The sequence below is a fragment of the Acipenser ruthenus genome, chromosome 20, assembly GCF_902713425.1.
Source record: "Acipenser ruthenus chromosome 20, fAciRut3.2 maternal haplotype, whole genome shotgun sequence".
Taxonomy (NCBI): Eukaryota; Metazoa; Chordata; class Actinopteri; order Acipenseriformes; family Acipenseridae; genus Acipenser; species Acipenser ruthenus.
This window is the reverse complement of record NC_081208.1, coordinates 3,728,245-3,756,244: the sequence shown is the minus strand read 5'-3', so window position 1 is coordinate 3,756,244 and position 28,000 is coordinate 3,728,245. Positions and strand designations below refer to the sequence as shown.

Below are 28,000 nucleotides of genomic sequence, written 5' to 3'. Positions count from 1 at the left end.
GCTCTCACCACCTGTCAGATATCGACGCCCCAATCCCCGGTCACGTGATTCTGAACCAAAATGGCCGCCTTGTTGTTTTGATGAATAATACTTTGTGTGTTTGTTTCGTTCTTGACAGAAAGCGATTAGAAAACCGTTTTTAAATTATATGTACTGCTTTTTTTTATATACACAAACAGACAACAATCGCCCCTATTTCAAATCTAATCGACTTTAGACTATGCACTTTTGTTCAATTTAAATTAAAGAGACAGAGTGACATTACAAATTAAAAGGAAAGAGATGGAAGAACTGAGTGCTGATGAGGTAAGATGAATTTGTCTTTTATTTTTTTTATTTTTAAATAGCATACTCACATTATTACCATTCTTATGTGTGCACATAGTGTTCTTTGACCATCATTAACTTATAACACGCAAATAATATATAACTTATTCAATTGGTCTTTTTTTTTTTTTTTTTGGTCTTTGTCCGTTCGCTATCTGTTTAGAGTTTTATTTTGGTTGGATGCATTTCTTCTGCTAGAAAATAGGTTATGGCTTTCTAAATTATTATATTTATTAGTTCTTTTTTAAACATATAATCACACCAACTGTTAATTACTGCTACACATTTTGCAGTCATCTTTTTAACGTCATGCGTACCGGTACGTCGTTTAAAAATAAATGTTATATATATATATATATATATATATATATATATATATATATATATATATATATATATATAGCACAGTTGTCTCGATCACCGTTTCCTAAAACCATACATCATTTATAAAGTATACTTAAAATGCACGATACGCATTTTCACAAAACAACAATTTTCTAAATGTTCTAACTTTAAATGCAGTTTTTGCATGTCAAGTCATTTTACTGTAGGTTATCTAAAAAATATACATTCATACTTGGTACTTGTAGCATTCTCGTTCATTTGGAAGTTAATGTGACAACAGAAGTTACTGTTTTGATTGAGCATTCAAACCAAATTATGTAACGTATTCTGGTGTTCACACCATACCCTATTTGAATAGACTGGCTGATGAGCATTTGTGCCAGCGTTAATGGGACCATGGTGCTATTCACCCGTTCTGTAAAAGAAGGGTAAGAGTATTTCATATTATTTTATTTTAAAATGAAGTTTGTTAAGAAGTCTGTTATGAAAAACATCAATAGTGGTATTCCTGTTCAATGCTGTCAATATACAATAGTTGTGAAGACAGTGTGACTCTGACATTCATCAGGAAGTTGCACTAGTTCTTGAAGTACTGGTTGTTAAATGTGAACATTTTCACCATTCCTGTTGTTCATGTGTACTTATTAATACATATGCTTACAAAATAAGAATAGGTGAATGTGAAAATTAGATTTCAGTTATCCTGGTAGCTTTTACAGCTGTAAGTTTGTAATGTGTGGTATTTAAAAACATTGGCTTGTAAGTATTTCTGACTTTTGCTATTTAGCTAACCTTTTGTATTTGTTAGTAAGCATTTCATGTAATCTGATTAATACAGTACTAGTTATTTTTTATCGAATCTAATTCTCAGATACTGTGGATAAGATTTCTTTTTTTTTTTTTTTGAGATTACAATTGACCCTATTAGGAATGTAGCTGGGATATACTTGCATAATTTGTAGCTAAATCTTTTTTCTTTTGCGTCCCTCTATATCAGTAATTCATTTTTACAACACAGGGTTGTTTAATCTTTAGAACTGTGATGCATTATTCTGACCAAATCCTCCTGATAGCCATGTTCTATTGATACAGTATTTGCATCTTTTATTATTTTATATGCAGTTGTTTTCCTGCCATAACGTTTCTTAGTATATAGGCTAAGATTTGATATTAGTCGTAAACCACACCATATCTAGGGAAATGAATTGTATTATTAGTCAGCCTGGTAAAATGTTTAATCTCTCCAATATAAGAAGCTTAACAAATTCAAACATTGACCAGATACAGTATGAAGTATCTGACAAACCATGCCCCATAAATCAATATAGTGACCATTAAGAGTGTCTGATCTTAAAATTAAATCTTGATAGATGCTGATGTTGTCTTCCAAATGTATTTATTTTTTCCCTGAAAAATAGATAGACAGAGACCACCATAACATGCTGGCATCAAAGAAAAACGCTGCATACATCAAGTGTGAGCTGTATTAAGACAAGATTCCTCAGCCACGGAAATGTACAGTGTTCTAGATTAGTGATGCCACCCGGGAGTGGGGGAGGGAGTGGGTACTGTAGCACTTGAGTTAAGCAGAGCTGTTGTCCACCAGTGCTAGCATAGAATTGGGAAATCAGAAGCTATGTTTCCCCGGCTCCATTGCTGTCAGGTGATAACATCAGTAATAGACATTGGCAAACACTGCTCACCACACTGGCATACAATACAAAAACAGGACAGGTGCCGTTTCATTTCTTGCTTTAGGTAAATCTGATGCAAGAAAGAAAATAAGTCTCTGAAGTTGAACATAGTCAGAGAAAAACTTAAATCAGAAAAGTAAATTGTTGACTTAAAATAAATAATTAAAAAATGTAGATTATCACCTATCAAACTATTATCACCTGAAAGATAAAGATGAAAGATGGTATGGTTATTCAGCTAACAAGCATGGTCCATAACAGTAATTATTAGCTGTTGGTAAACCTACGTCGCATGTGTTGCTTGCTCCATACTGAGCTGATGATGAAACTGCACTGTGACACTTTACACTGAGAGTAAACAACTTACCCCCCCCCCCCCCTTTTTCAGCCAGTTCTCATGTTGGCTATATAGCTACGTTCACTTCCTATTAAGTTTTGTAATAGCAATATTGGGGGGGGGTCCCTTTAAACAGACTTGTTTTCAGCAGAGTATGTTAGGAATAGCTGGGTCAGCAAAGAGTCACTTCAAGTGAGATAGTCTATTGTCATGAGTTCAGTATTCTGATGGCATTATGGTATGTGGTTTAGGAACAGTCTCTTGTGCTTGTTATCCATACAGTAACTATTTTTTATTATTCATAATGTGGTATGTGGCTTAACCCCCCATTTTTTTTTTTTAAATTACATTTAAATGTAATTACATTGTAATTACATTTTTTATTGAAAAACAGTATACAAAATGAACAGAAGAACACTGGTAATACCATCTTGTCTTCCCTTTCTGCTACTCCATTGTTTGACCTCATTGAGGTGGATGTCATGTTGGGCCCTTGCTTTTTCTATCTTAACCAATTTATCTTAGATGTGGTTCAACCCTGGTAAATTCTACTAGCGCCCTACTTGTGTGAGAGGTACACAGCATGGGGGTTTGATCCACAGCAAATCTTCCTGTATCTTGATGTTCTCTGCAGTTCATCATTAGAAAAGTTCAAAGTCTTTCCAGGAAATGCATTGGACATATAATCTGATTTATGTAGATAAACTGGATCAGTAGCAATGAACACATTTTGCAATTTAACCCTTTTTTATATCTGCTGTACCTGTTATGCGGTGTAAATTGGGGTTAACCAAATCTTGACTTGACTACCTGAAATATACAATAATCAGTCATCCAAGGCTGCACAAGAGTAACTTTCCATATTGGTTTATTTTTCTTTCCTCCAGATCCGGAGAAGACGCCTTGCCCGACTCGCAGGCGGACAGACCTCTCAGCCCACCACCCCTCTCAGCACTCCCCTCACCTCTCCACAGAGAGAGAACCCTCCTGGACCTCCCACAGCCCCCTCACCAGCTGCGCCCGGCCCATCCCACTTCCTGGGGCTCAGCGTTCACAGCATGACCCCTGCTACGTCTCCCATCGGTGCATCAGGTATAGGACTGTTTGTGTACCAAATGTTTCATGGTTTAGTAAATGGTCCCCTCAAGTGGCTCACATGGTAAAAGCACAGCCGCGTGGTGTGCAGGGTGAGTCATGCAGCGCAGGTTCACGTCCTGGCTGTGAGGAGTTGACAGTCTTTGCTGGAGATTCCAAAGGGAGCGTCGCATTGGCTGTTGCGCTCCCGTAGGTTAGGGAAGCAAAACCGTCAGGGACTGTTTCTCCTTATCGTGCTACAGCGAACCCTGCTGGCCAGGCAACCAGTGAGCTCAAAAGCAGACACCTATAGAGCTGGCCTTTGTCCTCCAGAGGCCGGTAGCTCACTGACATCTGCTCTTGAGTTCCTGGGTGTAGAAGCGGAAGCTAGCTCGGTCGTGGGATCAGAGGACGCCCACTAAACCTTCGGATCTCTTAAGCTGTGTGGAGATTTGCTGCAGTGACGGGGGGGGAAAAAATGATTGGACATTCCAAATTGGGGAGAAAATCAGGAGTAAAATGATTGGGCACACTACATTTTATAAAAATAAAAAATAACAATTTGATGTAAAGAAGTGCTGTACTTTATAGTCAGACAACAGTAAGACATAATTAAGAAGCACACAGTATTTTCACTTCCAATTTATTTTTAATGTGTGCCGGTTTCTGTGCAATCAGGTAACTTGCTTAATTAGTTAATGACAGGCATTTATAACAGTATATTCTGTACTGTAATGTTTAGTTGAAAAATGGTGCACTGTAAAACCCAGGTTATTTTGGTTATTTTGACCTTTCAGACAGTCAGGTAAAGGTGGAATTCTGTCTGTGTCACAAAACCTGATTTACAGTCCTATCTGCTGAACTGATATCCTTTTACTAACGCATTGATGGAAGTTGTGGGTCTGTGCCAGTCCCAGTGGAACAGCATTTTTATGCGGATAGCCTAGTGAGGTACCATGAAACTGCATGTGTTACTGAATTATGATTTCCCTGAAGTGCTAATCAAACATGCAAATCAGAAATGGAAACACAAATGTATTTGCTGTTTAGAGTTTCAAGCGTTTTTGTACATAAGATCTCTTCCTTGGGACAAAAGATGAGGCAGCCCAATTGTTTTAACAAAATGCAGCTGTATTAATGTATGGCAGTTTGAATACAACATATACTTGAACATTTCTTAAAGAAAGCACTGTGCTCCTCGTGTCCTGTCGCTACTGCTTTTTTTACACATGTAAAGACTGTTTGATATGCGCATCATTGCGTTTGTAGTCTTCACAGATACTAAGGCATTGATTTAAGCGACTGCCATAAGAACATTCAGAAAAACCTTTAACTTTTTATTGTATTTTCAACCAGCATTGCAAATTGTTTGGATTCTGTACAAACTTCTATTTATTTAAGCAAAACCTTTGCTGTCTGTGTAGTACATTCTTAAGCTAGTGGGCCGGTTTAAAAATATTACATTTTGTGGTATATGCGCCATTTAATGCAGTGATTGCATGGCCTCCAGATTAAGCTATGCTTGAGATAAAACAGTGACTCTGAAAGGCATGTGCATGAAACCCTGCAGCATAGTTTAATGTTCCAGCTAAGTGATATTGTGTTTGTGCTCTCCTGTTGTAGCGGAACCTAGAATGTTATTGCCTGTACATGCCAAAACTACAAGTTTTGAATTGTTGAGTTTGGCTGCATGAAGCTGTCCTTGTTTACTTGGATCCAATCTAGGACAGCTGATCAGGTGTCAGTCAAATCGTGTACCTGCTTGACATTGTACTGGAAAACCGTGTGGGGTCTGTCTTTATTTCAATTTCCTGTTTGCTAGAGTCATCCCAAAGCTGCTGGTCATGTTCTTTCAGACACTGCAGGTGTGTTTTTTTTGTCAGTGTGCATCTGTTTCGTTTACCCAGTAATAGCAGCGATCTTACATAAACCTTCAGAATTGGTCAGATAAACCAATGCGCTGTGTTACCCATCATTAGAAAGCTTCTGAATCTTTATCCACAGTGACGCTGAAATATGAACAGTGTTAGTGCCTCGTCTAGCTGATGGCATGGGTGGATGGCTTTCCTCTGATGCAGTGTCCTCAAGGGAAAAGGAGCTTGATGGGATACGAAGACCCATCTTTCAATGCCGGCTAACATGCATTAAGCATTGGTCAGCAAGGTTATTAAGCTTACAACATTTTTCTACTTAAAGTAATGGGACAACCTCCTTAACACTTGTTGAGGTTTAATCTGGTTTCATGTAAAGGGTGCCCTAGCTTTATCATGAAGTGATGTAGGATATATTTTTATATGTGTTGAACCCAATGTGTTTCATCCGAAGAGCTAAACTATCTGATTGTCAGACTTGAAATAGGAGTACAGAATTTCTTGGTTTATCAAATCGACCTCTAAGACACAATGAGAGTACCTTTTTCTGTTTAACCCCAGGACCTTGGAGAATTGGCTAGTTTTAGTTTTTAATTACATTTTTCAATTTTTGACTGGAGTAATTTTGTTTGCCTATTGATTAGTTGTACATTAATCTGTAAACTCCAGTTTTTTTGCAATGTTCTGCTTGCTTGGTGATGTGTGTTCATCTGGCGCCTACAGCTATGGCCATCACCCTATAGAACTAATGCAACCTGCTGAATAATGTTAGCATATTGAATTCCATACCGTTTTGTAGTTTTCCATATACTTCATGAAACTGACAAATTGAAAAATGTGACGCATCAAAATCCAACATGAAATACCGTACTACTATTATGGCTTCCGGTAGACTTTTGCGTTCTCGTTTTGTAGTTTCTTTGATTGCATGATATTAAATAAAAGATCTTATGTTCATATAGTTTTTTTGTCTCCATTCTAAAATTCTAGGTGATGCAAAACATTTGGCCATACTGTAGCTGTACAGGGCAGCATGGTTATTGGGATGATCATTATGTGGCATTCTGTATTGCAAGGTTCTTGACTATGCCATGTGAGGGACAGGCTGTGAATGCTGAGCCCTGTCAGAGCTTTAGTAGGTGCATGTCATCATGTATGTAGAGTACAGTAAACCCAGGCTGAGCAATCCTGAGAGGGAGAGAGAAATCCTGGAGCAGCTGATCCATGGCATTATCAGTAAGCCCATCTAAATTAAAAAGGAGTTGTTTTCTTGCTAGTGTCTAGGTGCTGCTATAGGTGCTGCTGTTCTATAGTGTGTTTGCTAAAGTACAGCGTAGTGATCTTTGTGATCTTTAAGTATGAGTCCTGCAGTGCAGTAAAAAGAGGATTACTGCTTTAACACCATGGATGAAATTTGCTCTATTGGTGTTTATTTTAGCGATTACCTGCGGACACCATATTTAATTAAGAGCCTCTTTCCATGGATGCTATCAAGGTAGGCTTGTGCTGTTTAACACTAAGGCTATTCCTCAACTTAACAGTAATTCATTTTCTGTTTTCAGCCTTTAGATGGAAAAGATTACACCCCGAACATTTCAGGTGAAAATGGACAACTGTTAACAGGAGCCAAGCGCTAATTCCAGGGATGTTGGTTATTTTTGTTATTTTCCCCAGGAGTTGCTTGCCGGAGTCAGAGTAGTGAGGGGGTGAGTTCTCTCAGCAGCTCTCCCTCAAACAGCCTGGAAACTCAATCCCAGACCCTCTCCAGATCTCAGAGCATGGACATCGACAGTGTTTCCTGTGAAAAAAGGTAAAGTTCTTGGTACTCTATGCAACAAACAATGGCAACATTCGCCTTCCACCTGACTTAAAAAAATATTGAGTAGCTTTAAATCTTAATGTTCTGCAATATGCATAGCTTGTTGTCTTTCTTCAGGAGTAAAATATACTTTTAGACACTAGACAGGTGGTAGTTAACACTATGCATTAACTTTTAGCGTTGTCTGGTAAATTTATTTAATTTGGGTTGAAGCGTAATAAATGAAGTGAAAAGACCTGGGAGTTTATATCAAACATTCATATTGTAGCTCTTGCTTTTGAACTGGATTCCATTGTTCAGTAACCACAAGAAGGATGTTTTTGCATTGATTTAAAATGCAATGCTGAGCTTTAGAGACGGTGGAATGCCCTTCTTGAATTTAAAACAGAGGCCCCATTCAACAGCAGCAAATTAACTAGCTTCTAACCAAGAAACAAATATGTTTTCATTATCACAGTCCTACAGTAGGATAATCTCTTAGACTGATTCTGACATCCTGGTAGTCTAGAATGTCCTATTTGGGAGCTGTGCAAGATCTGTTTTTTTTTCTTTTTATATATACAAGAAGTTGACTTTTCTTGAATATTTCTAAGGTGGTGTGCTGTCGGGGAATGCTTTTGAGTGTTGTAAACTATTAGTATTTTAAAGCAGTTTTAGCACTAATGCAACTCAAGACCATAAACGGAGAACGGTAAGTTTAACCGGGTTCCCTTTTTGCTTGCACAGCATGTCCCAGGTGGATGTTGACTCAGGAATTGAAAATATGGAGGTTGAGGAGAGTGACCGCAGAGAAAAGAGGAGCCTTACAGACAAGGTAAGAATGTTCAGATTAGGTGGACTGTGATGGGCAGACATAGTGTTATTTGTTTTGTAGCAAGGAAAGCATTTTAAGGAGAAACCTTTCCTGCACAAAGAAGAAACCAAGGACAGCTTTGTGCTGTGCAAGCCGTGGTCTGTAAAGACAGAAATAAGGCAGACAAATTTAGGTCAGCTAGCTAGGAGAAGGCATGCCATATTTAGTATTGAGTACAGTTTTGCTACAAATGGAATGAGCAGTGTGAACTGCGTTCTCCTCGAACTGCTTATATTCCAATTTTTTTCTTCAGAAGGCTATCCGAGCTGCTGTCCTTCCTCTTGAGTAACCCCTTCTGATCCCGTTACACACTTGCAGTCGTATTTCCATTTGCAAATAAATCTGACAGCTTTTATTTTTCCTTAATCCTTCTGTTTTTTTAAATGCTAAGTTATTTCAAACCTGTTTCCCCGCAACTGTAAAATGACCTTCGCTTACAGTCTCTGCTGCAAATGCACAGGGAATTTCAAAAACAGGATAATCCCTCAGTCCAGATGCAAAACACACAGGCATTGGTAATCGTGAATTAATCGCATTCGCTCATTTAATGCCTCCCGTATTTGTTTTTAAGGAATCTTCTTCGGACTCTGAAGTGTCAGAGGAGCAGGCACTCCAGGTCATCTGTAAGATCCTCAGAGTCTCCTGGAAGGAGAGGGACAGGGATGTCATTTTCCTTCCGTTACTTGCTGCTGAATTCACACAGGATCCTAAAGCCGGTATAGTGGGAGAGCTTTTCACAGAACAGAACTAATTCATATGTTTCAGATTTCTAATGTTTGTAATAGTTCTGGCATGCAGACTTCCATCATAGTGTGGAAGATCCCACGTTGTTTTACCGAACAGTGTGATAAAACCACACGACTCCTCAATTATCATAAATTAATTTACACTGAAGAACAAATTTGGCTTAATTAGACAATAAAATGGCATTTATTTCATGAATACTGTGTTCTGCAAGTTGTTCATTTGACAATTTCTCCTGGTTGCACAAAAATGATCAAGACTTGATGATTATAGTTTTTTTTTTTTTTTTTTAAGTTTGTTCAGATTTTAAGGACTTAATTGGCCAGATTTTAATGGAAGTTCTCATGATGTCCACACAAGCGAGAGAGGACAACCCTTTTGCCAGTTTGACCGCTACATCACAGCCAATCGCTGCAGCTGCCAAATCTCCTGATAGACATCTGGTTCTGAACCCTTCCTCGAGCCAAGGAACAAGCCCCATGCTTACCAATTTAGGATCGTTTGGGGCCAGCTCTCTCTCAAGGCAAGTGAATGATTTTATCACCACCACACACACATACAAGGAAAATCTAGAAAGTTATTTTATATATTACACACACACACACACACACTAGGAAACATGAATTGGTGTAAAAGTTATATCTAACTTGTTTTACTGCTTCCTTGTTTTGCAATATTATTGTAGTCTGTATGGGACTAGTCCAAATCCGCAGGCAGTCACCTCTGCTGTGATGACTGCTCCATCTCCATCCCAATCTTCAGCCCCCTTGACAGTGCCGTCTCCCACCTCCCGCTCCTCTCCTGCGAGTTCTTCAGCACCACTGCCCATTTCCCAGAGGTACCGTCCATATGCTGTTGGCTACCCCTGGGCTTTCTCCACCTCTCCCAGCCCAAGATCCACAGCCATGAGCCCTCCAGCCACTGCAGCTTCCTCCTCCTCCTCCCCTGGGATTTCTGTTTCCCGGAGTCCACAAGTCATGGCTACGAGTCCCCAGGCTGTCCCAGCCAGCTCTCCTAGGCCACGGCGGCCCACCTCGCTGCCTCCACCATTAGTCCCAGGCTCTCCCAGCACTGCGACTCAACGACCCTCCCTCATAAACAGGATACCTTCTAGGTATTTCCCCACTGGCCAGTGTGAACAGCAAGCATTAACACACAATTAAAAACTGCTCCTCAAAGCGTGCTTGTTTTTAATATATATTTGATTTGACAAACTAACTTTTGTTTTGAATGTGCTTTTTATACTCCAGCAGTTCTTTTAATTCCTGCCAGATTAACTAACTGGTCATCCACTCCAATATTTAAAAGAAAAACAAAGCTGCTGTTCGGTGAACCTAAATACAAATTCAGTTGTGGTTTCTGCCTGAATTGGTTTAAGGTATCTCCTAAACAGCATGACTTTAACATGCTCAATCAGTTTACTGCCACTGTACTAGAGGGGCAACATTTGCTGGAAATAAATAAGCAACTACTTTTTTGTGGCTAGTGTTGCAGAACTTGCTAGCGCTTGAAAGTTGACTGTTAACTGAAATTTATTCAATTACCGTCATTTCATTTCCTGTTTTAAAAGTAAATTGTGACAAAGTTCACAAGAAATAGTGACAAATCAACATGCATGTAAAACAACATGGCTAATGTACTGAGTGGTTGATTTATTATTCTAATAATATTGCAGAGTAGGTTTTGGTTTAAATTTTATATTTCTTACATTTAACGTAAGGGTAGTTCATTTTAGAATCCTTAGTTTAAGGCACGGTAAAGCATAGCTCAAGGATAGCTTGCTTTCTATTAAAAGGATGTGCATTCTTTTGGGTTCTTGGAATAAAATGTAGCTAAATTAACTACGCGTTTTGTACGCTGAAATTGATTTGCATTGTAGACAAGGTGGCTGTTGCTAAATAGACCAACCGTCATAATTCATTGGAGGCTTTTTCACTGTGACACCACTTAAAATAAGGAGTCAGAAGCATTCAATATTCTTGACACTTTTCTCTGACGGCATTTCGGTGAAATATTGGTGCTGCAACAAATCTGTTAATAAAGTAATAGAAAATTATGGTGGCTCTGTTTTGAAACCCAATGCATTTAGATAGAGGTGTCTTCTTTAGTCCCATTTACTCACATACTCATGCATATGCAAATTTTGAATGTAGCATGTAGATGGAATTTATTTTCTAACCCTGATTTATGTTTTTGGCTTGAAGTGCAACCTGCATACATGACTGTTTTTTTTATAATCATTGTCTTGTCCTAATAACAGATTAATTCATTTAAAAACATAACTTTTTTCACTTCTTGACTTTTGCCTAGTGATATCTCTGGAGGGCTTGATTAATTTAGAGAAGGATCAATTGTTTTTGTCTAGGTTGACGTGGAAATTCATTATTTGCACTCATTTTTGTTATGCAAACAAGCTGTTATTGCTTGCTGTATGAAGCTCTTGGTTGCATAATCCCGTATTCTTTTCCTTCGTGGCTCATTTTACCTTTGCTTACTCGTGCTTCTTTGCCTATTTCATTCCATTATTCTTTGTCCCTGTTGTTTTTTCTTTCATTATTTCTTCCCTTCCATGCCCTAGTATCTACGACAGCCCCCTCTCCCTCCTCTTCTTTGCCCTTTCTGATGTCTCTGAGGACAGCAGTGACGATGAGGCAGAGGAAGAAGAATTTTCTAGGGTCCAGTTTGGGTCCAGGTACCTGCGTGATTTGAGTGTGCAGTAACTGGCATGCTTGGACATACAGTACAAGAACTAACCGCGTATATTGGTGTGCTCCGTGAAGTGTGACCTGCTTGTACTTGGCATCACTTTAATTTTTAATGTGATTTATCATTAAAAAAAAAACAAGAAGAAAGATTGCAGGCAGATTATACAAATAAATGTGAGCATTAACAATACTAACAAGGGGTACAAAGTCATTTAGTGTGATTGTCCCCTAACAAAAACGAGCCTTTCTGTTCTATAACCAGGTTTAAACTGGTGACGCAGCACAAAGTATTTCATGGTTTTAAAATAAGGAAGTCTCCTTGTTTTATATTCTGAAGCTGGGTGATTTTTAGCTGTGTTGGAGAGTGAGAAAACAGGTGTGCTGATGCAGTTGTAAAAAACATAATTTTGTTGGCTCTTAAAAAACAAACAAACAAAAAAAAAACACATTCTTATGTCACGCTTTGGAGTTGTATTCTTAATCTTTAACAATCCTCATTTAAAATCCGTTAAGCTGTTTTGGTTCCCTATAGTTGTGATGTAATTTACAAGTAGATCAGTGGCCTCTTGAAATATCAGTGGCCTCTTGAAATATTACTGGTGATTTTGATGGTAAAAATACAAAAACAAGTGCTATGTGGATAGAGTTGTTTTGTGTATGCTAATTTATTTTTTTGTATGCCTATCTTATTTTTTCACAAGGTGGCTGCATGACCCGAGTGCTGGATTGATTTTTGTATACTCTTACTGGCTATATTTAATTTAATTTAACAATAACATTATTTCCTTATTTGTTTCTTGGAGTCTCCAAAGCTATGGAAACATTCTTCTGCTTGCAGTGTTTTGAAACCGACCTCTCAGCGTAATGCAAGTACTGTGTTGGCAGTGGGAGCATTTTTCCATAGCTTTCAAATTGTATTACTGTGTATATCTTTTAATGGAACACTGCACTCATCATAATTGAGGACGGTAATCAATACAGAAGACAATGATCTATTTTCTTTATAGATGTATATTCCAATGTTGACTGGAAAATGTATCTGTTACTAGCAGTAATTAAAATACCTTTTCAGTTCCAGGTTTCTTTTTTTACTCCACACGTGCAGACAGCTGACTTAGAGACATTAGCCTAACATATTACATTAATGGCTGCATTCTGCTACTTTATGTTAATGGTGAGACAGCCACATGTTGACACTGTGCATAATGTGCCTGGGAAAAGTTGACATCATTGACCCACTTAGACTAAAATTCTACTCCTTCAGGTATATAATAAAAAAAATGCATATTTTTCCATATTCTTTTTTTTTAAATGGTAGACTACAACTTTGTATAATTGTGTGCAACATGAGCAGTTCTGTAATGGTCTCCCTCAAGTATATTGCTGTATCGGGCTGATTTGACTACCCTATCACTATATATTTGACAGATCAAAAGCTGATATTTTATGATCTCCGCTTGGGAATGTCACAATCTAGAGCAAAATAATGATAAAGACATATATTAAGACATTCGTCAGCATTTAATTGAGAGTATCTGAATCTGGGCATAAAAGGTGGTGACTGTGTTTGTTTTTTATGTACTTATGTTGCACTGAGGTCTGCTTATCTAAATGGGTTTTAAAAATCAAAATTTAAGAAATTATTTAGAGCTTCAGAGGATATAGATGTGGATTCCTCTATCTGTGTCTGTACACTCAGTACGGTTAATGTTTTAATTAAGATAACGATGCACATTCTTATCTTTTATTGGAGTGAGTCCTATGTGCAAAAATTTTGTATCTGTTGATTTTAATTCACTGAATTTGTTTCCTTTAGTAGCCTTGGTGCATCAGGTGGTGTCGTAACTGATTCTGGAAGTGACCGCTTTACCATTGAAGCATGCAAAGAGACAGAGATGCTGAACTACCTCATTGAACGCTTTGAGAGTGTTGGAATGGAAGAGAGGAAAGCTCCAAAGGTAACTGCTTCACAAAACAGTTGAAACGGTACAGTGGTGCTTTTGTTTACAGAAAATGTGAACATTTATTAGCAGATACACTCCTGAAAAAGATCTGTAATTTAACAAAATATTTGCCGGTACTCAATTTGCCACCTAAAGCTCCTTACTTATTTTTTTTTATATGGAATTCTTCTTTGGTTTGTAAAATTCTTGATTAAGCACCTTATTTGTTACTGGTTGTAAGAGTATTTTTGGTTCAGAATGAGATACACTGTTATGTGACTGGTCTGAAATCCTGTATTGAATAACATGATCTGTTTTGTTTCAGATGTGCAGCCAACCACCTGCCAGCCAACTGCTAAGCAACATTCGATCTCAGTGTATTTCCCATGCTGCTTTGGTGCTACAGGGAGCACTCACACAGCCGAGGTAAACGCTGATGTAACACTGTTTACATGACAGTACTGTAATTGCAGAAACTAGAAGGTGAAATACCTTCTTTTTACATTTTAATGACGGTGACATTATACAAAATCTGCTTCTCAAAGAATATATTTTATTAATAATAAACTTATATAAAAAAAATGGCATACTGAATCACAAACATACCATTTTGAATATGTTTTTTATGTATTCAGGCTTTCTATAATGGCTAATTTGTGAATGAATGAAATAATGAGAAGTTAAATGCAGACGTGGGTTGGATGCAGCCTGTATTGTGCTGATATGTTACATGGTGTATACTTAGTGATTGTGCAGCCTCTGTAAAACTTTTTGGCAGAAGCCAATTATTTCCTTGCTCTGATTTAAAGGTCGTTGCTGCAGCAGTCTTTGCTAGTACCGTACATGCTGTGCCGGAACCTGCCTTATGGCTTCATTCAAGAACTCATTAGAATGACTCACCAGGATGAAGAGGTTTTCAAACAGGTTTGATTTTTGAGTATTAAATAAGTTATGCACACTGGATGTTTTTTGTTTGTTGATTTTGTATATCTTTAATTTTTTTTTTATGCATGTCTAAAATATACATAACATTCTTGGTCAATAAGTGTACACCGTATATGGATGTCAATTACCATATGATTTTATGTTCTCTTTATTGTCTAGAAATAATTCATTTAAGCCTCCCATACCCTTTTCAATGATAACAGTACTGTAGACTCGGATTTTTTAAACACAACAATGTAATGTGGCTTCTGCTTTGCTTAGAAAAGCTGCCAGCAAAAAAACGGTCTGCTAAAAGGATCACCTTTTTTTGTGTGTGTGATTCACCTCAACAGTATACATGCAGAATGCAGTTTAGGATAAATGCTTACAACATCAGTAAGTGTTGCAGCATCTGGTATTTTCTGCAATTTAATCCTACTGAAATAAAGGCTCTGAGTATGCAATGTAGTTAAAGGGACATGCATACTAAAAGCAGACGGATAATGTTGACATCATATTGTTCTTGCTCCAAGTACTGTCACTTGCTACAGTTACTGGTCAGCAATGGTTAGAGGTTAAGACACAGGAGACCACAGTCAATTAGGTCACTTGCCACATCTAGTGAATCGGACTTCAGAATGTAGGTTTCCCTTCATACTCTCACTAATTGTGTGCATATAAAAGCCTCAGAAGATAACTGTTGCTCCAACTTTATTAAGGGGACTAGTTAAAAGAGCTGCTGAGAGAGTCCCACACGAAATGGATTATAACTACTTAAATGTTTAATATACTGCATGCCCACCGGTATGCACTTCAGGATTCGAATGAAGATGCAAGGAACGTGTGTTCACTAAATGTGGTTTCCAGTGAGCGAAGTCATACAAAATATTCTTCCCTTGGTTAGGTTTGACATTTATAATAAAGCAGTTGACAGATTTGAAATGTTGCCCACGTGTCACTTTATCGAAAAGCAGACATGTTGCCATTAGAAACATAAATCTCTGAAAATAAAGACGATCAAGCCCCTGTGATAGAGTAAAGTGGCCTTTATTACCCGAGCCATTGTTAAAGCTGACCTTGAGGCCACTCCTCACTGAAATGTAGTTTGTGCTGAATGTGTGCTTTCCTGTTCCACATGCAGGTGTGTTTTCTTTTTGAGCCACAAACACATACAAAGGTTCCCTCCTCATCTTACATTTCCAGCATCATCTTCTTTTTCAGATCTTTGTTCCAATACTACAAGGATTGGCCCTTGCTGTCAAAGAGTGTTCCTTTGACAGTGACAACTTTAAATATCCTTTAATGGTAAGAGAACAATTGCCATAAGTATTTGAACATGACTTGGATATGATTTATTAAGTCTGAATTTTAGTCTTAAGGAATGATACTAAGTGTCTTTTTTATGATGAAAAAGTGAGTGAATGGGTGAAATGATTCTACATGGTGTTTAGTAATAAATCCTGGCAGATCATGTTAAAAGAATTCTGATAACCTTTGTATTAATGAAATAGTATACCACTTTTACAACTGATGATTGGTCTCTCAAAAGATTTAAGACTGTACTGGAATGTGATGGGAGTCCTTATAGCTCTATAATGCTACTGGAATTGGCAGTTTTTCCTTCTATATATTTGCATTCCAGTGAAAAGAAAATCCACATTTACAATCCCTCAATTGTTGAGCTGAAAGCCCACAGCTTTGTTTAATAGAATACGTTCTCTGTATTAGCGTTCCAGATTGGCAGTTTAACATTAGCACTTATTTTAAGTATACACAAAGGAATCCATTGCAAAGAGACTTTAAAAAAAAAAAAAAAAAAAGACAAAAGAGCATGTCCCTTTTACTGGACATTTTCCATCCACTTTCAGTGCCAAATGTTTTGGCTTGTAATAGTCCAGATGTTAAGAACCCTTTTTAGTTTTTTTTTTTTTTTTTTTTTAAACTCTGACTTAGTTTCCTCAAAGTGCAGTGAATAAACAAACCGAGTCGCTGCACCAGCACGGCTCGATATAGCACATTCTTCATGTTTAATATGCCCACTGTTGACGTACCGTACATAGGTATTGGTGAGAACATTGAGCCTGGCATTCACTGACTAGTTTAATATGCCTGCTTGTGACATTTCTAAATGTTAAATATATAGCAACTCTGTTTTCATATCTAATGTGTGCATGGAATACTAATCTCTGCATTGGCAATATCGTTCCATGAATTTCAATGAAGTATTTAAAGTAAGGTTATTTTTAATTTTTTTAATACTTCACTTAAAGTTAACTCTAACCAAGAGCAGTGGCTATTACAGATCACCTGCACCTGTATCAACCTGTTGGTGTTTTCTTGTAATATCAAGAAATCCAACAGTTTTAAGATGTTTGTGCTCATATTCTTGGAGTATTTTTTAGAAAGGAATTCTTATATTGAATTACTACTTTTATTGCAGGCTTTAGCTGAACTCTGTGAAATAAAGTTCGGGAAGGCTCACCCTGTGTGCAATTTGGTAAGTTTATTTATGAAGATTTTAAATGATTTATGTATCTTAAATTAAGGAAGGAAAAGGAATGTGTTTTTTGGACTGTTTGATACCATATTGGTGACTTAAAGCTCTCATAAATGGCTAAGGAAAATGATCAGTTTACTAATATACTGAATATTATTACTCTAAATGAACATGCAATTCATTAAGAGAGTTTAAAAGGGGCATAGTCATGACATGCTATAGTGTTGCTGCTATATATTCAAGCCTTAGATGGTTCAGCTTGCTAGTAGTGTTCCTATGCAATGTCACCAATGTATGTGTTGCATCATTCTAGCATGAGAGAGAGGGTATTAACATGTGTTCTGTGCTCCTGTGTAGATCACATCACTGCCCCTGTGGTGCCCTGATTCTCTGAGCCCGGGGTCAGGCAGAGAGCTCCAGAGACTGTCATATATTGGCGCTTTCTTCAGCTTGTCTGTTTTTGCTGAAGATGATGTAAGTAGGGAATTTTATTGCACTTATTTTGTATTTATTTTTAGACCATGCTATTGAAAAAGTTAAAAAGTTAAAAAAAAAAAAAAAAAAAAAAGAGCGTTAAGGCACCTGAATTATTGATCCCTTTTATTTACATCACTACATACTGTAAGAGAACTTTGGAAAGCGCTTGGCGATAGAGCTGATTTAGGGTGCTTTATTAACCCTTTGCAGTCCATTTATTAATTGCGCGTCAGGCACGCCAGGTCTAATTAATTTTCACACGCACAGTTAATTTTATACGCGCTGTTTAAAAGTATTTTTTTTCACAGTCAAACGGGTTTAAATGGCCCTGCATATCAACAAAGCACTCACTAGGCATCCCCAGCCCCGCCCCACCCTTTCGTTTGCTATAGCGTTCACCTATGTAAGAAATAAATAATAATAATAATAATAGTCGTACATACCGATCGATCATCTCCGGATCACTCGTTTTATCACCAAACTCCTCAATAATGCGATCCAAGTCATTATTTTATTACTATAACATCTGAAAAAAGCTCTGCAAATGTCCATGATAGTCTCTGTGCGCTGACGCACTCAGCCAGCTTGTTTACTATGAACGCCCCGTTATCTGATACCTGATACCATGTATGACTATTCATGAGATACGCCTATTTTATTATTTTTTCGACTTGTCTCGGCTCCTGTCGCTCCCACTCGGCAATTGAATGGTTTTCTCGGCTTTTTCCGGAGAAAAAACGACTAAACACCCGTTTATTGCGTTGCTATAATGATGTCGCACCCAGTCCGACAAAGGACCTGTGAGGAATAATTGCAATGTCGGACCCAGTCCGACAAAGGACTGCAAAGGGTTAAGGTTTTGTGCTGTTTAGATCATAGAGCCCCGGTGTTGATGACAATATGGTGTAGTATATGAGATACAGCTGTGGCTCTCTTCGAACCACGATCAGTTTGTGGTATAATGGTGTAGCTGATATTCCATGTTTTTGACTTTTTTATTGTTTCAGACAAAAGTGGGAGACAAATATTTCTCAGGACCTGCGATTACCCTTGAAAATACTAAACTGGTCAGTCAATCCTTGCAGCATTACCTGGAATCAGCAAGGGTGGGTATTCACATCCTCCCCTACTTCTGGTTTCACTTCCACAGAGTATACATTTAAATAGTCTCACTTTCCAGTGAATGCTGGGTAAGTGGTCTCTCGCTCACATTGGATCATGGCTCAGAACTGCAATGGGTCATGTACTGTTTTAAAAAACAATCTGTCCAGCCTATTGCAAAGAAAGTGTAGCATACTGTAGAGATTCAAACTGGAGATCCTGTAAGAATTGTCTTACAGTAGGTGTTTTGAGTCTGTATAGTTTGAGCTCCCTATATTTTATATGAATGTTTTATGTGTAAGTTATAGTAGTTTTGTAAATTGACTCTTGACTTTTTATTTCTAGGGCGATCTTTTTAAAATCCTGCATAACATTTTACTGAATGGGGAGACCAGGGAGGCTGCTCTAAACTACATGGCGGCTGTGGTCAATCGAAACATAAAGAAAGCACAGATGCAAGTAAGTTTCTCTTCTGTCAATATTCCTCTGTTTTGGTTTCAGTGAGGTCCACCTAGCAGTGAATGATTTCTCTCAATTTCCCAGGCTTACTCAATCAACTAATAAATAAAATTACAGTTACATTGTGAAATTAATGTCTATTGTTAATATATTCTCTATCATATACAATTTTGTGATAGGTGGTCACACGTTTTTGTGAGCTAAACTTCAGCATTCAATAGATCATATTCATGCCATTTTTTTTCCTTTTTTTCTCTTTCTTTTAGACAGATGACAGGCTTGTGTCCACAGATGGATTCATGATAAATTTCCTGTGGGTCCTTCAGCAGCTGAGCATGAAAATTAAACTGGAGACAGTCGATCCGTTTTACATTTTCCATCCGAAGTGCCGTCTAAATATGACTACCGACGAGACCCGTCTAAAAGCCCCCATGGAAGATTTGAAGAGCTGGTTGGCAGAGCTTTGTAAGTGCAGTTTTTACTAATCAGTTTCTTCAATTTCAACGGCTTTGTGCCAGTTTATCTTTAGGGATTGCAATGCTGCTTTAGACACAGGCAGTTTTTCCTGTAAAAAATTAATACTCTGTTTGCTTACAGATATGTCTAGACATTTAATTTTGATGAACCCATTGAATTTGAATTTTCCCGTTGTGATGTTGGCACCTGCAGTTCAGAGGTCCTGTGCATGAAACTGTCAGTGAATACATTTTGCCAAGGCAATCGCTGTCTTTTATTGTTTCTTCACAAACAGTCTTCCTGAGACTGTTAATGTTTTTTTATTTTATCGTTTTTTTTTTATTGATTTTCATCGTCAGTTTTAAGCTGCCGTGAAAGTCTTCTATGCAGCTAACCTTATAAAATGTTATTGTTTTAAACAGATGACGATCCGTCTAAATTTCCTGAGCCAAAATTCCCTACAGAATGCTTTTTCCTGACCCTACATGCTCACCACCTGTCTATTCTTCCTGGCTGCCGCCGTTACATACGAAGACTGAGAGCAATCCGGGATCTGAACCGGTGAGAACTATAGGGCAAATTTTTAAAATTAGTCGTCAACCTTTTTTTAAGAACATGAAATAAGCCATTGGGAAACAGTGGGGGGGGACCTTCTGCTTTTTAAATGAACATTTCGTTTAGAAAAGCTTACTTGGCCGACCCTAAAAAATGATTTAGGTGGAAAAAGCATTACAAATATATATACTAATAATCAAGGGTAAAATCTTTCTAGAGCTGGGGCCTGAATACTAAGCAGAGATTATTGCAAAAGATCTCCTGAGGCAGCGAGACTCTGCAATGAAAATGAAATGTGCATCATGTATTATTCTAGCTAAGATTCTTTTCTGAAATAAGTTATTTGTGTTTGATCTCGGTTTAACTTAAGGAAGTCTCTCATAGTTTCTAGAGCTTCCCACTGTCTAGACAAAAACTCCCTCAACTGGAACTAATTAAAATAACATCAGAGTAAATACTTCATGCCACTTATTTTTTATTTTGTAATCAGTTGGGCAGTATGTAAACTGGAGGCTAGCATATCCTATGTAGATTGCCTTAATTTTCTGTATGCAATGAATTGTGGAAAAATAGAAGTGTAGTTGATTTGTTAAAGAATAGATAGGTTAGATGCAATATATTCATTAAAGTAGGTACAGTAGGGACCTGTACATTGAAGATGGAAGTTGATGACGTTTTTCCTTTTGCTCTACACTTGCAGAACAGTAGAAGAGTTGAAGAATAGTGAGAGTCAATGGAAGGATTCTCCTCTGGCAACAAGACACAGAGAGATGCTGAAAAGATGCAAGACCCAGCTTAAGGTATGTTGGAGCATTCATGTTGAGCTGTAGACGGTTTGAAATGAATCTGGGAGGGGGGGAGGGGTGGATATGTATCATATCTGAATCTGAAATCGGTGTTCTGCAACGTGTCTTCATCCAGAAACTGGTGCGCTGCAAGGCCTGTGCAGATGCAGGATTGCTGGATGAGAACTTATTGAGAAGATGTCTGCAGTTTTATGGCATGGTGATTCAACTGATTCTGCGCATTGTTGACCCAGCCTACCCACAGTAAGTAAAGCACATACAGTGTGTTATACTGTATAATCGCTACAGTACTTGATATAGCAGATGTTTCATGTTTTTTTAAAGACCAACAGTCGGACCACTCTATAATGAGAGGTGAAAAGTAGAGACACACTCTTGTTTTCAGTTCTGGAAACTGGGCAGTTTTACAAACAAAGTCAAGAAGCAGAACAGGAATAGATTAGATTGATCCAGAATGAAAGATTGCAGTATATTTTTGAATGTGTAGATCTTTGCAGGCTCAGCATTGTATTTTTAACCATAGTCCAGCAGGGGTCACTACAAAAGTGTTAGACAGCATTTCTCATTTTGAGTATTTGTTAGGGTTGTGCTTGTTTAGATTCAGTGGTAGTAGCATGGTAAGAAATTGCAAGAGGAAAGACTGAGTAATCATTTAAACAATGCCACTGTAATTTTATTTTTTGGTTTAATTTTGTTTCCCCTTTTAGGATTACACTACCTTTAAACCCAGAGATTCCCAACGTCTTTGCTGCCCTGCCGGAGTTTTACATTGAAGATGTGGCAGAGTTCCTTCTTTTCATTGTGCAGTAAGTGATTCTCACTGGAACATTTCGCATGCACAGCTCTTCATGGTACGCTTTCACTTGTATGTTATCTTGCTCAATAAAAATGACTTTGTGTTTTTTGTTTTTGTTTGTTTTCTAGGTATTCTCCTCAGGTTCTGTATGAGCCTTGCACTCAGGACATTGTGACGTTCCTTATCGTTTTCATCTGTAGCCAAAACTATATCAGAAACCCTTACCTTATCGCCAAGCTCGTAGAGGTCCTGTTTGTGACAAACCCGGCCGTCCAGCCACGCACCCAGAGGTTTTCTGAGATGATGGAGAACCATCCCCTGTCTATCAAACAGTTAGTCCCGGCACTGATGAAGTTTTATACAGGTAATTATTATTATTTGTTTATTTAGCAGACGCCTTTATCCAAGGCAACTTACAGAGACTAGGGTGTGTGAACTTTGCGTCAGCTGCAGTGTCACTTACAACTACATCTCACCCGAAAGACGGAGCACAAGGAGGTTAAGTGACTTGCTCAGGGTCACACAATGAGTCAGTGGCTTAGATAGGATTTGAACCGGGGACCTCTTGGTTACAAGCCCCTTTCTTTAACCATTGGACCACACAGCCTCCTATATTCTGTTTTAATTTTAACCATCTTTACAATGCGCATGCAGTCTTTTTTACTAGATTTGATGTGACGTTCTAAGCAGCTGCTATGGAATATATGAAAATATTATGCTTAACAATTAAGTGCTGGAGAAGGCAGTGCAAAAAATATACAAAAACCATAGTGGAAGAATTTAATTTGTTATGAATTTGCGTTTTTCTGACAAACTCTCTCCTCAGATGTTGAACACACAGGAGCTACCAGCGAATTCTATGACAAATTCACCATCCGCTACCACATCAGCACAATCTTCAAGAGCCTCTGGCAGAACACCGCTCACCATGGCACGTTCATGGAGGAGTTCAAGTTAGTGAAATCAGGTTTCATGGACGCAGTTCAGTTTGACAGTGCTGCCTCGTAGTAGGCATGCAAAGACTGGTAATGTTGCAAAACTAATCATCAACGTGCAGTTTACATTTCTTCCTGTTTTTAAGGCTTACAATCTGCACCCGAGCTATTTCTCGTTTAGTTTTGTAACAATAGCAGTTTCATTTAAATAGTATTGTAAAGTATATTTAAGTAATATTGCTTGTGTGTGCATCACCCCCACAATCTCCTTATACGAGTTCTGACAGGTGTTACCTGAATGAGAATGATTGGGATGAGCTGTCTAGGGATCAGTGTAATTGATGTACAGGTGTCAACCTAGAGAACTAGACTAGAGAGTTCCAGAGAAATATTTATCCATGCATTCATTTTACTGTGTGGAAACAGTTTCCAAAACATTATTATAAAATAATACATGAAAGTAGATAGTTCGAAAGGGCCTTTTCCTTAAATGAATAATTTAGTCAACCACCCTGGAAACTACTGTGCATCAATATATAATTTCTGTTTTAAACCTTTTCAGAAGGATATTGTTAGAATTTAAAGAAATGAGAACTTATGAATGCAAGATGAGATTTTAAACAGTTCTTCGTTCACTTGGCAGTTCTGGAAAGCAGTTTGTTCGCTACATTAACATGTTGATAAACGACACCACCTTCTTGCTGGATGAAAGCCTGGAGTCCCTCAAACGAATTCATGAGGTGCAGGAGGAGATGAAGAACAAGGAGCAGTGGGACCTGCTGCCTCGGGTTAGTGTGTGCGGAGAGTGTGACAGCCGAGACAAATCTCTTGAGAATTCTTCTGTTCTAAATTCTGAAAACACTGCAGATCACACATTGCTTTATTGTAATTTTTAAAAGCTTATTTTAATGCAGGCTTTAATTACAAATGTTAAAGTATTTTATGAATTGTTGCAGTAGTAGTAGTAATAATAATAATAATAATAATAATAATAATGTCTTGGGTTTTATGCATATGCAGTACACATTAGAAACATGCTGAACATCTAAAATATTGTTGATCAGTCTGAGGTGGTTATTGCTACGTGTGGTTGGTCTCATTAAGATGAGTTTGTGCACGATGGTTTGCTGACTCGAGTTTTCTCTCCTTGTTTTTGTTGAAGGATCAGCAGCAGAGCAGGCAGTCTCAGTTGACCCAGGATGAGCGCGTGTCTCGTTCGTACCTTGCTCTCGCAACGGAAACGGTTGACATGTTTCATATTCTCACCAAGCAGGTTCAGAAACCTTTCCTCAGACCTGTGAGTCAAACCTCACTGCCTCTACAATCCCAGACTTTTGTAGCATGCAGCAGAACCTTGTGCTTGCGATTTTACTGCATTGCAAATGCTTTGGATTACATACAAAGACTCATGATGAAATAAACATTTTCTTTAAAAAAAAAAAATAATGTATATCTGCTGGCCAGGAGCCGAGTGAGCTCAGAGTGGACACCTGCAGGGGCTGACCTTTGTCCTTCCAGAGGCCAGTAGCTCGCTGATATCCGCTCTCGAGTTCCTGGGTGTAAAAGAGGAAGCTGGCTTGGTCGTGGGATTGGAGCACGCCCACTGAACCTTTGGATCTCCTGAGCTGTGTGGGGAGTTGGGGGAGAAAATCGGGGGGTAAAAGAATTGGGCACAGTAATTAAAAATGGCTTTAATTTTGTTTTGCATCAAAAGTTTCTGAAGTGCACTTGAATTGACAGAACCCTTGTTAATGTTTGTTTTTTATTGTATAAAGGAGCTTGGCCCACGTTTAGCTGCCATGCTGAACTTTAACCTTCAGCAGCTGTGTGGCCCCAAGTGCCGCGACCTGAAAGTTGAGAATCCCGAGAAGTATGGTTTTGAGCCAAAGAAGCTGCTGGATCAGCTAACTGATATTTACCTTCAGTTAGACTGTGCAAGGTTTGCCAAGGCTATTGCTGACGATCAGGTGGGTGTACTGCTTCACAAATGCAGAGCAAGTACAATGCTTCTGGAAAAGTGTATTGAGAGGTGAACATTGTCTTTTGATTTTTTTTTGTGTTTCTTAATTTCTTCCTGGACAAAGTAACATGGCCTTCCTGTTCTTTGCATTTTCAAACTAGATATGTCTGTTTTCAGACCATGTAACCACAACAGTAATTGTTAATGTTTATAAAAGTGCAGGTCGCGCATCTGTCTGGCTAGTTGGGGAAAGTGCTAGCAGTATCGTTATTCTACCTGAAGATGTTTTCTTGTGCATTGTGAAATTTAAGTCTGTACTCAGTAGGGCTGAGCCTCCTACAACATTTCTGCTCCCAAATGTTGCAGTCCTCAGCATTGCAGTGCTGATCTGGCCAGTTCCCAGGAACACCACTTCCTATTGAACTGCGCATTGCTCATTTTGCTGCGAGGAGTCCTTTTTTTAAAATGTATTTTTATTAAGGTAATAAAGCCTGCAATAGATGAGGTTATACAACAGAATTTATTTCCATGATTGCTTTACCATTATTGTCTAAAGGGTATGTATAGTATACGGTTCTCATTGACTAGCAGTTGATGGTTACTTTTTAGTATGTGCTTCTTATTCTTATTGTAAATGCGTTTTACTTGTGAGCAATTTATTTGTTTATAGATAAGAACTTTTTTTTTTCTTTGTGTTGTTTTCAGCGGTCCTATAGCCGAGAACTCTTTGAGGAAGTAATTTCCAAAATGACAAAAGCTGGGATCAAGTCAACAATAGCAGTAGAAAAATTTAAGCTACTGTCCGAAAAGGTTGAAGAGATTGTGGCCAGGAATTCTCAATCCGAAATTGACTACAGCGATGCACCGGACGAGTTTAAAGGCAAGTATCAGAAAAGGATACAGTAAACTTCTGGCATTTTAAATGGCAGTTTATCATTTAAATCATCATATATTCAATAAAAAAATAACACATTCTTATGATGATTTATACAGTGTTGTACAATACATAAACCTTTTTTTATGAGCGGTAAATCAATGCAAGATCTGCATAATAAATTGATAGTCTTAGTAGCAAATACACAAACAGCTCCCTCAAAGATTTTAGAGCACTGCTTGAGGTCTGATCAGGTGTCTCAAACAATCAAAACAAATCATGGCTTTAAAGTCAAGTTCAAGAAACAGACTCCCTGCAGAACAAGAAGACTCGCCTTTTTTTGTTCTTTGTTTAAAGCCGACAGTACCTGCTATGAAAGCCCAGAAGACTTTAAAATGCATTGGCAGCTGTTAAATATATGTAATGCATCTATATGTTTTGGGTGCCATTTAGTAAGCTTGAACATGCTTTTAACTAAACGTCAATTCGTTCCTGTTTGACAGATCCTCTGATGGATACTCTGATGAGTGACCCTGTCCGACTACCCTCTGGAAACGTCATGGACCGCTCCATAATCTTGCGGCACTTGTTGAACTCGCCCACGGACCCATTCAGCCGCCAGAATCTTACTGAGAACATGCTGGAATCACGTAGGGGACGATTTAAAGATGTGTTTGTAGACAGTTTGTTCAACGCTGAGCAGGAGGATTAGTAGATTATTTAAATGTACACAGGTTTGATTGATGAGCATCCTAAATTCACTCTGTCCAAGATGGAGAGGCAATCTTTTAAGGGCTGGTCAACCAAAATATTGGCTTAAAGGCAGGTTAAGACACCTGTATCATATGAAGCTGATGTATATTAATAACACTGATACAGTACATTTGGGGTTCCAAATGGAGGATTATCCTGCAGTGCCTAGCCTGTTTTTACTATTAATTTCTGAACCAATGCTGACATAAGAGGCAGGGACGTTACTGGCATGGGATCATGATTTGCCTTCAAAGTTATATTCTGTTGTAGTGTTCCAACATACAGTAGCTTCTTGTTCTGTGAGTAAACTTGGTCTTCAGTAAAACTAAATCAAAGCTATAATTTCTAGTACACATTATCCTGTCAAGTATATTCACTGATTGCTTTTAAATGTAGTCAAATCAGTTGTGTTTAAAATGTTATGAGATGTAGGTTAATATTGAAATCATCTTTTTTTTTCTTTTAAATGACAGTTCCGGAGTTGAAAGAAAGAATTCAAGCATGGATGAGGGAGAAGCTAAATGCTGGCCGCTATTCTCAATGAAGCCTTCGCTGCTGATAATTAAGGGAAGTGATTACCCGTTGATGTCCAGGAATTAGAAACGGGAAGATATACGAGAGCCGATAGTTTGGTGGTTTCTTTTTTTTTTAATTTTTGTTTTTCTTTGGACTGAGGCTTTCATAGCCTATAGTACTGAACGTAATAAAGAATAAAGTGCAGACTTTTAAAATATTTTGTTCACGGCTTTCTGTATATATATAGATTTAAATACAAATATACAAAGGTGCTGGGTGCAAATGTAAGAATGTAACAGGTACTTGTCACCTATTTGAGGTTTCACAGCTTAAGGCCTATTGGCAAATGAAATGGATATGGACAGCAAAAAGCAAGCTTTGCAATCACTTGTATTTTTACAGTAAGTATGTCTGCAGAAATTAGTTTTATTTCCCAAAGGGGGTTGTCTACCCTGTATGATGCTAGCCCTGCAGCCTTTTATTTATTGCACTACCGTAGTATTATTTCACCCAAAGTGAACAAGAAGTCCCTGTATTATGAAAGCAGAAATAAGACCATCTGTATACATTGTAAAATGGTCAATGCTGCACAACTTTAATTGTGCATAAATTACTGTACTGGGTGGGAAGTCTACTGCTATAATATCCTTAAACTTTCAATTCGTTGAGTAGACCTTTGAAATTAACTTGCTAATTTATCTTTTATGAAAATGATTGTTGGATGAATAGAATTGTTTAGATAAAAAGGAACAATGATCAAATTGAACCAACTTTTATGGTAAGTATTTTACAGTTGTTTTTTTTTTATTTTATTTTATTTTTAATTGCATTGGATAACTAATCAAGTATGTCTCACTTTGTGTCCAAAGCATCAGTATGGCCTGTTTCAAACAATGGGATTTAGAAGTGATGTTTTGTTCAGTGGGATGTACGGTATGTTTCACGGTTGAAGAAAAACAATAAAGAAAGGAAGTCAGGATGGTGCATTCAATTTGATATATATCTGACATCTGAATTTGATTTCTATTCTTTTTTTTTTATACACTGCCCCTTGTTTACTATGGAAAACAAATACTTGTAATCATAGTATTGTAAAGATACAACTGTACAGAAATTGTCATTTGCAACAGACTCTGTGATCGCAGACTTCACATTCTAATAAACGGTGATGCACATTCA

The 28,000-nt window shown here is 37.9% G+C and overlaps 1 protein-coding gene across 5 annotated transcripts; it reads left to right on the top strand.

Annotated features, from left to right (window-relative positions):
- The first annotated feature begins 1 nt into the window (after position 1).
- LOC117425615 (ubiquitin conjugation factor E4 B-like) lies at positions 2-28,000 on the top strand. Of its 5 annotated transcripts, XM_034042690.3 has the most exons (29): positions 2-306; positions 3,591-3,795; positions 7,323-7,458; positions 8,194-8,281; positions 8,892-9,036; positions 9,359-9,587; positions 9,750-10,178; positions 11,643-11,756; positions 13,586-13,727; positions 14,038-14,138; positions 14,522-14,636; positions 15,858-15,941; positions 17,077-17,133; positions 17,491-17,607; positions 18,618-18,716; positions 19,057-19,170; positions 19,437-19,635; positions 20,049-20,187; positions 20,882-20,981; positions 21,103-21,230; positions 21,695-21,793; positions 21,912-22,147; positions 22,610-22,736; positions 23,362-23,506; positions 23,881-24,015; positions 24,494-24,685; positions 25,384-25,558; positions 26,056-26,202; positions 26,779-28,000. In XM_034042690.3, exons 1-29 carry the CDS (start codon positions 283-285, stop codon positions 26,847-26,849), a joined length of 4,092 nt encoding a protein of 1,363 aa, XP_033898581.2. In that variant the 5' UTR covers positions 2-282; the 3' UTR covers positions 26,850-28,000. The 5 variants fall into 5 exon arrangements, with proteins under 5 accessions (XP_033898581.2, XP_033898583.2, XP_033898584.2 ...); XM_034042692.3 differs by lacking the exon at positions 11,643-11,756 and having other exon boundaries at positions 3-306; positions 13,589-13,727; XM_034042693.3 differs by lacking the exon at positions 11,643-11,756 and having other exon boundaries at positions 4-306; positions 9,750-9,902.